Source organism: Schistocerca piceifrons, chromosome 9 (genome assembly GCF_021461385.2).
Source record: "Schistocerca piceifrons isolate TAMUIC-IGC-003096 chromosome 9, iqSchPice1.1, whole genome shotgun sequence".
NCBI lineage: Eukaryota > Metazoa > Arthropoda > Insecta > Orthoptera > Acrididae > Schistocerca > Schistocerca piceifrons.
Genome location: NC_060146.1, coordinates 138,077,484 through 138,092,144, shown reverse-complemented (window position 1 = coordinate 138,092,144; position 14,661 = coordinate 138,077,484). Strand labels below are relative to the sequence as shown.

At 43.2% G+C, this 14,661-nt stretch overlaps 1 protein-coding gene across 1 annotated transcript in view; it reads left to right on the top strand.

The window, feature by feature from the left end:
* LOC124717006 (zinc finger protein 239-like) overlaps positions 1 to 10,947 on the top strand; it is a 303,476-nt gene extending 292,529 nt beyond the window's left edge. The window contains exon 9 of the mRNA XM_047243641.1: positions 10,403 to 10,947. Within this exon, the coding sequence (XP_047099597.1) occupies positions 10,403 to 10,862 (460 nt within the window). The 3' untranslated portion in view covers positions 10,863 to 10,947. The remainder of the gene's footprint in view (positions 1 to 10,402) is intronic.
* The last annotated feature ends 3,714 nt before the right edge of the window (positions 10,948 to 14,661 follow it).

The following is a 14,661-nucleotide window of genomic DNA, read 5'->3' as shown; positions in this document are numbered from 1 at the left end:
ATTCAGTAACAAAGCAGGCAGACGTGCCTCATATCTCTGCCCAGACTGAAGTACTCTGCATGCTGTTGTTTCACTCTGAGGGTAGAAGGACCTGTGTAAATAGTGAAACGCATAGCTCTAAACAAAGAGATATACACTAAATTCGCTGATACCGTGATATAGCTACTTTGCTTTTTCTCTGGTCAAAGAATGTTATGTCAGCTTATCTTAAAATGATATTTGTAATCTTCCCCATTGAGAAGTCCCTGTAGTCTGTATTAGTTCTGATGTGTCATTCTCATTGCAACTCATTATCAAATTGTGCTTTGTATTAAGAAGTAGGAGCATTACCAAGGTTTTATAGAAATGTTTAGTTTAAGTGGTGAAGATTTTAAAAATATATACTACTGCATATATCACTGGAAAAGTAGGTTTCATCCCATGTTTGGTTCATCTTTTATTTCCACAGTGATCAGCTACTAGTGGCCAACTTATTGTTTTCATGGTTTTGTAACATTTCATTTAACCAATTTTTTATACTAAGACCAAGTGATTTTGAACATGGAAGGGAATATTTGTCTGTGTGTATCTATGTATGCATGCATACATGCATGGGTGTGGTGTGCTACCTTTCTCCTTGCGGAATAATGGCACACACATAAGTCCATGCAATGATTTTGTAATATGAAAGTATCCCAAAGACAGAAAATGACCTGCAGTGTCCAATACATCACCTAAATCAAATATGTAAGAACCGACATTTAAAACTTACAATAAAAAATCGAAGAAAGAAAAATTTCTACTGCAATCCAAAATAGTACTAGATGACCATGAACAGAACAGGTGTCACATTTTCTGCTTTTAGACTGTGATATTAGCTATGAAGATGAAAATGTAACTAATAAAATTAAATAAGTTTAGAAACACAAGGAAATATGAAAAGCTAAAATTTTACATAGCAATGGCTACCGCTGTTATAATATATGGAAACTTATTCTGGATATTAACTAAGGAAATACAAAAGAAAAATATAGTCAGCTGAAATGAAATTTTTAAAGGAAGTTGAAGAAAGTACAGCATCAGATCAAATCAAAAGCAGTGTTATCAGAGAAGAACGTGATACTGTGTATACAGAAAAAAATAGTACAAGGATACATATAACGAAATAACATACGAACAGAATGTGGAAGAGAGATTACTTAAGCAATTATTTAGTTATAAAGGTATAGGAAAGAGAGATGTAGAACGACTGAGGGACAGGCAGCTTGGAGTGAATACAGAACAGACTATCAGCTTATTTCATTAAGGAAAGAAGAAGAAAAAAAAAATTACGTACATTAACGCTATTTTAAACAGTACAGGTTCTACAAGGTGCCAGCAGTTGTTGATTCTGTTTTGTACAATGTGACTCGAACATCCATGCAGGTGTAATTGTGAGCTTTATTAAAAAGAATTGTATGACAAAAATAGAAGTGCTAATTTATATTCTGCATCACATACTGGGGAGCACGTAAAGAGTGGGGTAACTATTGAGGAACTTTGCAAGCAGTGGGTGCCAGTCACCAGAAGTTCTTTCAGTAAAAGTTAATAAATCATAAATAAAATAATATTTGCATTGTTAACCACATTAGTTAAATGACTTTCTAAGAAACTGCTCCACGAATTTCATTTTTTCAAGTGTCCAGCTATGTTATGTTAGTTTACACAGGTAAGAGCAAAATCCATGCTCTCACAGACATCTCTTTTTCATTCATATATAAATGAGACCATGTGAATCAGAGAAATTTCAGATTAGGTTAGTTTGGATGAACTGTACTTTTCGATCCAATAAACCCATAATGTGGATATGTATACTCCAGTATATAGAACATATGAGAAAGCAAGAATACACAATACAAATTTCCAGAGAGAGTCAAATTTGCTGATATACCTTCCTCAGACCGCAAGTGAAGTGGTCTTCATGGATGTGAAATAAGTAAAAAAGGTTTAAACATAATTTCATTTAGAAGGTAATAGCAAACACGTCACAAAACATGTACATGTCAGTACACTAAAGTGCCTATGCTAGCTTCTAGGCTACTGTAGCCATGCATTGTCAAATAGAAAGATTATTTTAAACATTTATTTACAATAATCACATCACTGCACTGAATTTGTACAGAAGTCGGATTGTACTAATGTACGATTGTTTCACTGTGTGCGATGAACTTCTCTAAATGATCTGCAAAGGACATCATTCTGAAGCTCACACACCGTTTCATAAGGTGTATTCAAACCGAAAGCGTGTTTAGTCAGGAAGCTGACAAAGTGGAAGAAATTTGCAAGCGCATTTAAAGGGTCAATTTAGGCAATACTACAGCTCCAGATACTCTCCTGTAGAAACAGGCTAAACAAGAAAGGATGTATGAATATGTCATAAACACCCAATGGCGATTCTTGGCTGCTACGGCCTGTTTTCTCTTCCAGTATTAGTGTGCTGCTGTTGGAGAAGTACTGGCCACCAAGACTCTCATAAATACCCCCATACTACTGCCCAAAAAAAAAGAAAAAAAACCTGGACGCTCATTATCTTATATTCTCAGATGGGTGCCAGTGTTTTCTGCACATGACAGTACCGAGATGTGTAAGTGACTTCAGTTACCATCTCCATCAGCTTCTAACTGCAAGGCGGAAACTACTACAGCCCCAGATGGAATATCCAGTCAGCTACCAAGAACTTCACCTCCAGTAGAAACAGGCAACTGCTTGAGATGGTGACCATATGCTGTACACTGGTACCAGAAGGCTTCCAGAATCACTGAGCACCACCCAGTGTGGACAAACACCTTTGAAATCAACCTTACTGGATGTCACAGTCTGAACGCTGATTACGCCAGAGTGGTACATGGTGACGATGAGTTTGTTAAGCTGCGAAGTGTCGAGTCTGACATTTTTGGAGCAGCTTTACTGATGCCACTGCCCGTCCCCACTGGCACATTCTCTGCTGGTTCCTGGGCTGGTAGTTGCTGATCCCAGCACTCAGTGCCCCAGATGGCACCACGAAGGGCAACAACCTCCCACCTGGTTTAATCCTGTCTTTGTACTGAAATGGACAACAGACTATTGCAAATAAGCTTGTTTCATTAATGGCTTGCCAAGGATTTCCAGCCACCATCATCTTTACAGCCCATGTCCTCGCTAGGGAGCAGCATCTTTCCCTCATCTAAAATAGACTCAATCATCTGCCACCCTACCGTCAGTAGTATCTTCAGTATCAACTACTGGTACCTGACGAGAGGACGCTCGAACAGTGACATCATCGACAATTCATGGTGCGGTTTCGACAATATGAGTGTGGTAAGTAGACTTCCTATTTTCGTGGCTTCTTCGATTCTTGCAGGTAAGAATGACAGGCAGACTGGATGCACAGAGAAGCGTGCAAGTGCAATTCATGAAACTGGAAGGACCTCAAATTGAGTCTCAGTTTAAGGGAAGTTATAGCGAGCATTATTTACAGCCAGTGAGATGCCAGCAATGTAACCCGGCAGTCACAAATTGCCTTGTACGTAGCCAGTGCCAACAACATGTAATATTTGCTGATATCATGGGCATGAAGCACATGGGATTGAGGAGGTTAGCCTTTCCTCATGAAGACTGAAGGCATTTCTTACTGTCATTATGTCTGCTTGTAGTGGCTGTCTTTGGATTTTTGTGTACTCCAAGTTTGTTCTATTTTTGGTAAATAGAATCTGCACATATGCCAAGATCACAAAACACAAGCAACGATGACTCAGGAAGTGACCGAATCCTTGGTGAAACACGTAGTGTAGCTGAAGGAAAGTAGTATTGCACTGGAAGGGTTGTGGAGACTTGGACGACTTGCAATGTGAGACATGGTGGGCTAGCTGGGGTGGTAGAAACAAATGCTCCATTCAGCATACCCACACCTTCGGCTGCAGCTAATCTAGTGCAATATAACTGAGGTTGTGACAGCGTTAATTGATAACTTTGAAGCTACTGTAAACAGAAGAGTATTAGATTCTTTATGGAGTAGCTCTGTGGAATATCCCAGAAATGGAATGGAACAGTGGAATCTTTCTCAAATAAGATAAGGAAAATAGATGCGCAATCTTGTGTGAGTTGATACAGAACGAGGTGGAGGAAGAAATTATCCTCCGGGAGGCAAAGCACAGAGCATTAGGTGTTCTGTTGTGGTGCTTCCATGTGTTAAGGACAGTGCAGATGGAATGTCTGAAAGATCTAGCTGTTTCCATTAAGATTGCTAAGCAACTACAGGAGGCGGATATAGCCACGTAAGGACAGGATAAGTGAAGTGTTTTATTCTCACAGCTAAAATGAGGTAGGTGTGGATATGTGGACCACATTCGGAAACAATACTGCCAATCACTGTTCTGTGAGTGTGAAGTGGTAGGACATCCAGTGTAGGATTGTAGGAATAAGAGGAAGTGTGGTACGAGGTCATTAAACACCAGTGAGAATTCTGCAACAGCTGAACGGTGTTTCCAGTGAATTTCAGTACTACAGAGACGTATACAAAGGCAGAATGTTGCTTAGCTTGCGTGATGAACTGTACAAAACATACACTTTAATGGACACACGGACTCATGTGTTTGTGGGGATTCTAGACCTCTTGGGTAAGAAAAGACTGAATTTCCCACAATATAGATAAATGTAACATCATTGGTATTAACATTTCTCAATTGTTGCATTGTAGCAAGAAAATTTTAAGAGTGTAGGAAGTGCTGAGGCTTGTCAGTGAGGGGTACTGTGCGATCTTGGGGCTGGATTTCTTGAATAAGCAACACTAAAATTGATCTTTCGCAGTACACTTTTCAGTATGGTGGAACATTATTCCGACTGGAAGAGACCACTGTAAATGATACACTGACACAAGGTAGTCCCAGTATGAATGTGGGACTGATTATAATTCACATACAATCGTTAAGGCTCAGTTTGCATGATAAAGTGCTGAAAGGCACTAGGAAACTACTCTGGCTGAGCACAGATGCTCACCTACAGAGCTAATTCTTTTATGGAAAACAATGACGATTGAATCCGTGACATTTCTTTGCTTGTAGGAGCATGTTATACGTGCAGAAAGTGATTGGAGAATACATGTTTCTGATCAGTGTGGATAATTTTGATGCCAATGAAGCAGTTTTGCCAAAGAGGTTGTTGACAGCCAGTCTGGATGTCTTGGATGAGGACGACTTCGACATGTGAAGTATGGACCTTTGCCATTAGTAAACCATCAAAGCCTCTTGTATTACTTGAGAAAGCACAGTGTTTGAAAGAAAAAGACAGGGTAGGCATAGAAACATTATTGATACAGTTCATGGATCTGTTCAGTCCCAGTGGGCTGTTACCTGTGATGCTACACAACACAGGATTCCAAAAAGTGATATTCTTCCTGTCTATAAGAAGCCAAACAGAATATCTAGGCACCTATGACAAATAATGGATGAGTTCATCAATCAACAATTGAAGGATGAAATTATCAAAGAGAGTGATAGCACCCACTGTCATAGTGACCAAGAAATAATCAGATGGGATGAGGAAATATAAGTTCTGTAATGACTACAGTTAACTGTGATAGATGTAAATGTGATACTGAATATCACCTAAACAATGGGCAACTTGGATCAATACAAGCATTTCTCAACAGTGCATCTGAAAAGTGGTTACTGTCAGATACATATACAAGCAGTGCTAAATGGACTGCTGAAGAACGCATGGGGGCATTATCAGTTCCAGCGGATGCCTTTTGGACTGAAGAATACTCCAGCCACATTTCAGTGGTTATCGAATGGAGTGGTGAGAAGATTAAAACCATTACAGTATATGGCCTGCTTACACAATATTGTTGTTTTTTCGAAGAATCTGAAGGAGCACACACAACTGCTAGAAGAGGTGCTTTAAGAGACAGTGTCCAGTGTGCTTGATATGAAGTATTGACAAGTGTCACTCTGCACTGGGAGAGATGAGCTATTTAAATAACATAATTAGCTATCATGGCATTATGACTGTTATGTGCAGTCCATGATTTCTCAGTGCCACAAACTGCCAAGGAGCTGCAGTCACGTTTAGGGTTATGAAATTATTACTCGGAATTACAGTGTTTGCTGACATGACTGTACCATTAAAATATTTGTTGAAGAAAAGTGTGAAATTTCAGTAGACAAATGACTGTCAGCCTACATTTAGGGAACTGATAAAGTCACTAACAACCAGCCTTGTATTTGCACTTCCAAATTACTAAAAACAGTTTATCTTGGCCTATGAGAAGAGCAATTAGGCAGTGGGATGTATTCTAAGTAAGTACAAGGGTGTGCTGAAAAGTAATGCCTCCAAATTTTTTATGTGAAGACTCTTAATTATTTTAATAAAACGAATGTTATTAATATTCTACATCTTCCTTCTCCATGTCTACATATTTGCAACCCTCCGTCGGAAGATGGCACCAAATTATAACATGGTGGTGTGTAACGTAACTTATATCAGTGCGTGAAGAACAGTGTCTTGTAATTGAGGTTCGAATTCCACACAGCTTGACAATGACGGACCACACACAAGTGCTACAACATCTGCAACAAGCTGACGCCTTGGTTTCACTGTCATCGATCATCTTCCATACAGGCCTGACTTGGTCCCATCCTATTTTTTATCTGTGTTAAAAAGCCCCTGAGGACGTCACTTTGGTTGCCATGAAGTGCTACAGTCAGAGGTAAGGTTGTGGCTGTGTGAAAAAAGTCAGACATTCTACAGTGATAGATAGTCTCAACGAACTGGTCTCCTGCTGGAAGAAATATGGTCATGAGCATTGAGAAATAAATATGTAGACATGAAGAATAAATATGCAGAATGTTAATAACGTATGTTAGTAACGTCTGTTTTATTTAAAGGGCGTTAAGTGTTTTTAAATAAAAAATTCATAGGCATTAGTTTTCAGCATACACTCATAGATAGTAAGGCGTACGCAGTAGCACATGCATCAAAGCAGTTAAATAAATGAGAATGAAATTACTCAACTACAGAGAAGGAGATATTGAGATTAATCAACAGTACTACTTACTTTCATTTTTACCTCTATGGTAGGAAATTCGAAGCTGTAACAGGCCATGCACCATAAAAGTGGCTATTAGGACTAAAAGGCCTATCACACAGAAAGACTCGATGGACATTAAAATTAAGTGAATCTGACTTTGCGGTAGTGCGCAAGGCAAGACAATGAGGATGGGTTGAGCAGAAAAAAAAAATGTGGTCATAAAAGTGCTTGGCCGAAGCCTTGCAGAATGGCAGAAGGTGCAGACTGCTGACGTGGACTCCCAGCTTTTCAAAACGCAACCACTGATAGTTATGCACGATGGAGTAGTGTGAAGGTCGAATAAGTTCGGACCATGCATCAGGGGACATGCAGCATAGAAGTAGGAAGTATTAAAAGAGACTCATGACCACGTGCAAGCAGGTCATTGGGAGGAGGGGAAGGGCAATGGACTGTAGTATCTGAATGCTTTTAGTGGAAAACATGAAGACCGAACATAAATCATTATGTCAAGAATCGCCTGCTATGTGCACAATGTGTTGATTTGAGCCTTAAATGAATACCAGGCATCTAAGGCATTTGAAATTGTGTGATTGTACATTTTGGGTCTATTTAACAAGGCATCGGTGAGAAACTGCTAGGTTTTAAACAATATAAAGCACTTTACACGTTATGTTGCGATTATTGCCATCCGGATTCAACACACGAGTACAGAAGCATAAGCAATGGCGAGAAACTGGCTATTGATGGTTGGCATATCTAACACAATAATTATGGATCAGAGCACCATTTTCATTTGCGAATTAATTAAGCAATTATGTCATCTATTGAGAATACGCACAGTAAGAACTAGTGTCTTCCACTCTCAGGGGAATGGGAGGACTGAGCACATTCACCTTACTCAAGTAAAATGTCGAGTCATTTTGTGAGTAGGCATCACGACTGCGACATTTATCTATCCTATCTAATAGCCACATACAAGTCAGAAGTCTGTGACAATACTGGCTTCTCGCTATGTGAGGTAGAATACTGTAGAAAGATGCCATCACCTTTCGAAATTATTAAACTTTAGATCGGGAAAAACGGGGAATCAATACGCGAATTCGCAAATACGCTAAAGGACGTGTGAAACCGGATGAAGAAGGCAAATACTTAAGCCTCGAGTGGCAAGAACGAATGGGGCGACATAATGTTATCTGGTTATAGGACAGGCCAATGGATCGTTGTGGCAAGTCTCTGTACACCTAAGGGCAAAACAAAGAAATTATAATATGCTAGCAGGGGTTATACCAAGTTATAGAGCTGACATCGCTTTGTGAATGTGAAGTTTCTGATCCTGACAGAAACTTCTGTTGTTCACATAGGATACGTTAAAGCTTTTAAGGATACACTACACACATTACATCAAGCGTCAGTGCTGTTATCTTTCAAAAGCATTGTCCTAGTTTAATAGATTCATTATAATTTCTCAGTGTAGAGTGATTTATTTCACGTTTGTTGTACGATTTCTAGGAAGGGAATGGATGGTACTGTGTGTAATTTGTATAGGGATACGCTATTGTAAGAGGGTGGACTGTGTGATTATGAAGCACTCACACTGAGGTGACAAAAGTCATGGATTAGCGATACGCACATAATACAGATGGCGGTAGTATCGCATACACGAAGTATAGAAGGGTAGTAAGTTGGAGGAGCTGTCATTTGTACTCAGGTGATTCACGTGAAACCATTTCCGACGGGATTGTGGCCGCACGATTGGAATTAACAGACTTTGAACGCAGAGTGTAGTTGGAGCTAGGTACATGGGACACTCCATTTCGGAAATCGTTTGGGAGTTCAATGCTCCCAGATCCACAGTAGGAAGCGTGTGCTGAGAGTACCAGTTTTCAGGTATTACCTCCCACGATAGACAACACAGTGGCCGGCAGCCTTCACATAGCTACTGAGAGGAGCGAGCGGTGTTTTCGTTGTCAGTGATAATAAACAAGTAGCTCTGTGTGTGAAATAACCGCTGAAATCAATGTAGGAAGTACGATGAACGTATCCGTTAGGACAATGTGGTGAATTCTGGCTTTAATGGGCTATGGCAGCAGACGAATGACGCGGACGCATTTGCTAACAGCACGACATCGCCTATAGCACCTCTCCTGGGCTCGTAACGATGTCGGTTGGACCCTAGACAAGTGGAATGCGGTGGCTTGGTCAGATGAGTATCGATTTCGGTTGATAAGAGCTGACGGTAGGCTTGAGTGTGGTGCAGACCCCATGAAGCCATGTGCTGAAGTTGTCAACAAGACACATTGCAAGATGGTGGTGGTTCCATAATTGTGTCGGCTCTGTTTACACCAATTATTGATTGGAAATGGTTATGTTTGGCTGAGACCGTTTCCAGCCATTCATGAACTTCATGTTCCCAAACAACGATGGAATTGTTAAGGATGACAATGCGCCATGTCACGATGCCGCAATTGTTCACTATTTGTTTGAAGAACATTCTGGACATTTCGAGCGAATAATTTGGCCGCCTAGATCGCCAAACATGAATCCCATCGAACATTTATGGGACGTAACTGAGAGGTCAGTTCGTACACAAAATGCTGCACTGGTAACTCTTTCGCAAATGTGGACGACTGTAGAGGCAGCATGGGTCAGTATTTCTGCAGGGGACTTACAACGACTTGTTGAGTCCATGCCACGTCCAGTTGCTTCACTACACCGGGGAAAAGGATCTCCGACTCGATATCAGGAGGTATCACATTGACTTTTTGTCGCCTCAGCGTACATTCGTCCTTGCAGAAGTTCGAAGAAGAGTGAAACCTGGATGATCCAGACTGACACACAAGCTTGTGAAATGCAGTTAGTTTTAAGTAAAATAGGTGTGGCAGAGTGATACCACACTCATACTTTTAAGGGATCAGAAAGTATTGGATGTACTGTTTGTTTACTCCCGAGATGGTGACTGTTATGAACAAGATTTTCCTAATGGAATGACAAGGTTAGAATTGTGAGAATTTAGGACATTTAGCTACATCTATGTCTAAATGACTACTCTGCAGTTCACAATGCCCGGCAAAGGGTTTATCGGACCACCTTTACACTGCTTCTCTACTGTACCACTGCCGAACACTGCGCGGGAGAAATGAACACTTAAATCGTTCCATTTGAGCTCTGATTTTTCTTATTTTATTACGGTAATCATTTCTCCCTATGCAGTTTGGGGTCAACAAATTATTTTCGCATTTGGAGCAGAAAGTTGCTTATTGAAATTACTTGAAAAGTTTCAACACAATGAACAGCGCATTTTTTATGACTGACATTCCATCTAACGTGTAGAGGACAAGGGGTTATTTTTAGGAAATATGATGCGAAATTGTGATTTAGTGTGTTTCAGTGTGCGATGCGGCAGCTTCACGGCAGACGGCGGACGAAGGCTGGTCGGCGCATTATGCAGGTGACACAGTTTTGCAACGAGTGTCGGTATGTGTGTACGTGCGCGGCAGTCATCAGCAGCCAGAACGCACCATTAGCAGAATTACGCAGGTGCGAGCAGCGTGGTTGCGTTAGCCAACTCATCAAGAACATTCTAATAAACACCGCGCCATGTAACCAGTGGATTCAGCAGCGGTCTGCACTATTTAAGGCCATCAGTATGTGTAGGCGTTCAGTCGCTGTTACGTCGTCGTCATCAGTGACGCTGTCCCCGAGGACTGGCCAGCAGAGGGCATTGCCTGCTGCTGCACCGGCGACTCCCGGCGTCATCACTAGCCGCAGCGTCTGCAGGAGGCGAGCTAGGCCAGGTCTTGTGCTGCAACCTCCTACCGCCTGTGCAACCACTCACTGAGCACAGCGTCGCGTTCCCTGGGCTGCGTGCATCAGCATGTCTCCGCCACGACACGAGCGGTGAGGCTGAGCTACCGGAAAATGTATTGGAAGAACTAACAATAAAGAGGAGGATAAAAACAGCCGCCTTCTTCTACCTATCCATGCCCTACAACCCCGACCACGTCACCCGCTCCGGTCATCCTATTACAAACGTATCATATCCATGACATTCTCCTATCTCACTGTAATACAAAACGAGCTGCCTTTCTTTGAACTGTTTCGATATCTTCTGTCAATTCTATCTGTTATGATTTGTGTCATGTCCGAAGTATTTTGCAAATGACATGCAGCCTTTGATTCACCTTCTCCACAACGTTATCGATATGATCGTACCAATTGAAGTTGTTTGTTACTGTAATCCCTATGTATTTAGCTCAACTGACACACTGTATATTATTTAACTGTACAACATGTGATGTAGCAGGGGCAACATCCTGCCTCTCAGCTTCCACTTTGGGACTACTACAACGGATCTAATGCTGTCCTAATTGTATTGATCGGAAAACCATTGGACATATTACTGATTCAGGACGTAACTTACTAAAATAGCACTCTAAAACCAGATCTCCCCCAGTCGCTATATGAAGCGATAGCCGCTCAGGAAGGCCGTATTACTGCTGAGCAAATGTTCCAGCATTTTCGGTAGTGCAGTACCACAATAAGCTGAAAAATAGCATTATGACCTCGAGGGTCTCAGTTTTTGACGCCACTGTGTTGACCTACCTTTGTGTAGTCTACGTCTACTTCAAGTGAAAAGCTGCACGAGCCGTCGACCTACCAGTGCACAAGTTCCCCATGGACTCGGCTAACTGTAGCAAATAACGTGTAGTATTAAGGAAAACCGAGTGAACCATGTGACTTAGGAATTAGAGTAAGAAGACAAGGAAAACGTGGCATTTTACACCAGTTTGCAGAATAAATGTTAAGATGGAAATATCCACATTTTGCTGCGCCGTGAATAAGTACAGGCGTGGATTTGGGGAATTCTTGTAAATTCCGCGCAGCTATAGCTGGAAGGTAGTAGTTATGGGACCGATTGTCACATCGGATGGCAGACGTGGCTGATGATATTTTCAGATGAGTCTGTGAGGCAGGTTTACGACACTGCTCACTGGCTAGAAGGCACAGCCCGGTGGGCACTGTAAGCAAATGTGAAGAAGTCAGTGAAGCACAGGGCACCGACGTGCTGTGAAGAACCCATACGTTGCTGTTACCTAGTGACCTGTCTGTAGGGGCCGAAGTGGGCTGAGGAAAGCTGAGCTTGTAATTATTAAAGAGCACTCCACTTGTCCTCTCCACAGGAACTACGTCCGAGGTGAAGGGAAAAATATAAATAAGCGAACCCGGAGGCTCAAATCAGGCATTCGTGTCACCATTCTGTCTGCGTCTAGAACTGGAGAGAATGACGATTGTTTAAGTTGCAGGCCAACCACTACGACCTTCTGGTAACGGATATCGGCGGCCAACCGGCCCGCTGAAGCTACCTCCAACCACCGCTGCACGGACGCGCCATTGCTGTGGCGGGGCATGTCGCACCTTGGAGCTGGACCGGCGCGAGGGCTGCTGGCCTCTGTCTGGCTGACATCGCCCGGCGGACTACAAGCTGCCGTCCGCAGTGGTGGGGCCAGGGAGGGCTGTCTGGGGGCACTGAACGAGCTGCCTGAGCGGGCGGCCGGAGCTGCTAAGGCTCACAAGGACGACGACAGTCGGCTGCTTCCCTTCGGCGCTCAGCCGTAGCGCGAGTGGATCACCACGTACGCAAGGCTGGGCAACTGGACGCTGATGCTGCAGATTCCGACATTTGCGTTGTCGTTCACGGTGCGCGACGCCATTGCCGAGTTCAGCGTAATGCCCGCTGTGTATCTTCGATGTAATAGTCAATGACACACTTGCCTGTGTTTCTCTGCATGCTTCAGCGTGAGTCATCCCTCTCTCCTAAACCATACCTCTCGGTCCTTCTGACATTTTACAACCCCTGAGTTTCTGGGGTTGTAACAATTTGTACACAGGTCTAAAACTGGAGGCTAGGTTTCTTTAAGGAAGGAGGAATGTTGCATCACGACTCTGTCGAGTGCGATGAACTGTTCTTGTGAAGCTCAGCAAAAGGACATCATATGGGGAGAAGTGAGCATCATTCTCAAGCCCAGACACTGTTTCACAACAAGATATATTCAGATCGAAAGAGCTTTTATTCGGGGAGGTGACTAAGTGGAAGAAACTAGGCAGCGCCTTTGAAGGATAAATCTGGGCAGCACAGTTCCGGCTAGGCATCTGCAGGAGTGACTAAACAAGAAAAGCTGTATAAAGAAGTCATTGCTGTCCAATTGCAGCACCCAGCTGCTACAGACCGTTGTATCTTCCAGGGTAGGGAAGCTGCTGTAGGAGAAGTACTGGCGAGAAGACACTCATAAATACCTACACACCCTGCTCCCCAAATCAGGCCTTCTTTCTCAGATGCCCACCGATATTCTCTGTACGCTACTGTAACGAGGTGTGTACGTGATGCCGACCACACTCACTCCACGAACTGCTGCCTTCGAGGTGGATATGCAGACGGGGTGATGCCTTTATCCTGCTGGCACTATCTCAGGCCGCTTCCCTAGTCTCTCTGCTACTGTAGACTGACTCCAGAATATTTCCATTCTTGCTGACCACCGCACAATGTAGGTACATGCCTCGAAATTGGCTGTATGGTATGCCATGGTTTGAACTCTGCATGCACAGTGGCCACAAGTTTGTCAGACCGTTGCGTCGGGCATGACACACTTTGTGGGCCGCTTCACTGACACCACTGCTCGTTGCCACTGGAGCCTGCTGCGGCAGTTCCTGGTTTGGCACTTTCTCATCACAGGATTTGGTATGCTGGCAACTGCCGACATAATCTAGGAGCAACAATCTCCTACCTGAAACTTCCTGCTGGATTAAAACTGTGTGCCGGACCGAGATTCGAACTCGGGACCTTTGCCTTTGGCGGGCAAGTGCTCTATCGTCTGAGCTACCCAAGCACGACTCACGCCCCGTCCTCACAGCTTTACTTCTGCCAGTACCTCGTCTCTTACCTTCCAAACTTTACAGAAGCTCTCCTGCGAACCCTGCAGAACTAGCACTCGTGAAAGAGAGAATATTGCGGAGACATGGATGAGCCACAGCCTGGGGAATGTTTCCAGAATGAGATTTCCACTCTGCAGCGGAGTGTGCGCTGATATGAAACTTCCTGGCAGATTAAAATTGTGTGCCGGACCGACACTCGAACTCGGGTCCTTTGCCCTTCGCAGGCAAGTGCAAGGTTCGCAGGAGAGCTTCTGTAAAGTTTGGAAGGTAGGAGACGAGGTACTGGCAGAAGTAGAGGTGTGAGGACGGGGCGTGAGTCCTGCTAGGGTAACTCATATGGTAGAACACTTGCCTGCGAAAGGCAAAGGTCCCGTGTTCGAGTCTCGGTCCGGCACACAGTTTTAATCTACCAGGAAGTTTCATATCAGCGCACACTCCGCTGCAGAGTGAAAATCTGATTCTGGAATCCGGTCTCTGCACTAAAATGGACAGATGTAAGCAGGGATGCTACATTAATGCCTCGGCAAACAGTTCCAGCCACAACCGTCTCTTCAGACCGCATCCCAGGAGAAAACGGCAACTTCTCCTGACGTACAAATTTCTGAGATCTGTGCTGCTCTGGGGTCAACTCCTGACACCAACAGCATGTAATCCTCGAATAATCCGATATTATTCGTAATATGCGGACATCAGTTGGTTTTACTAGG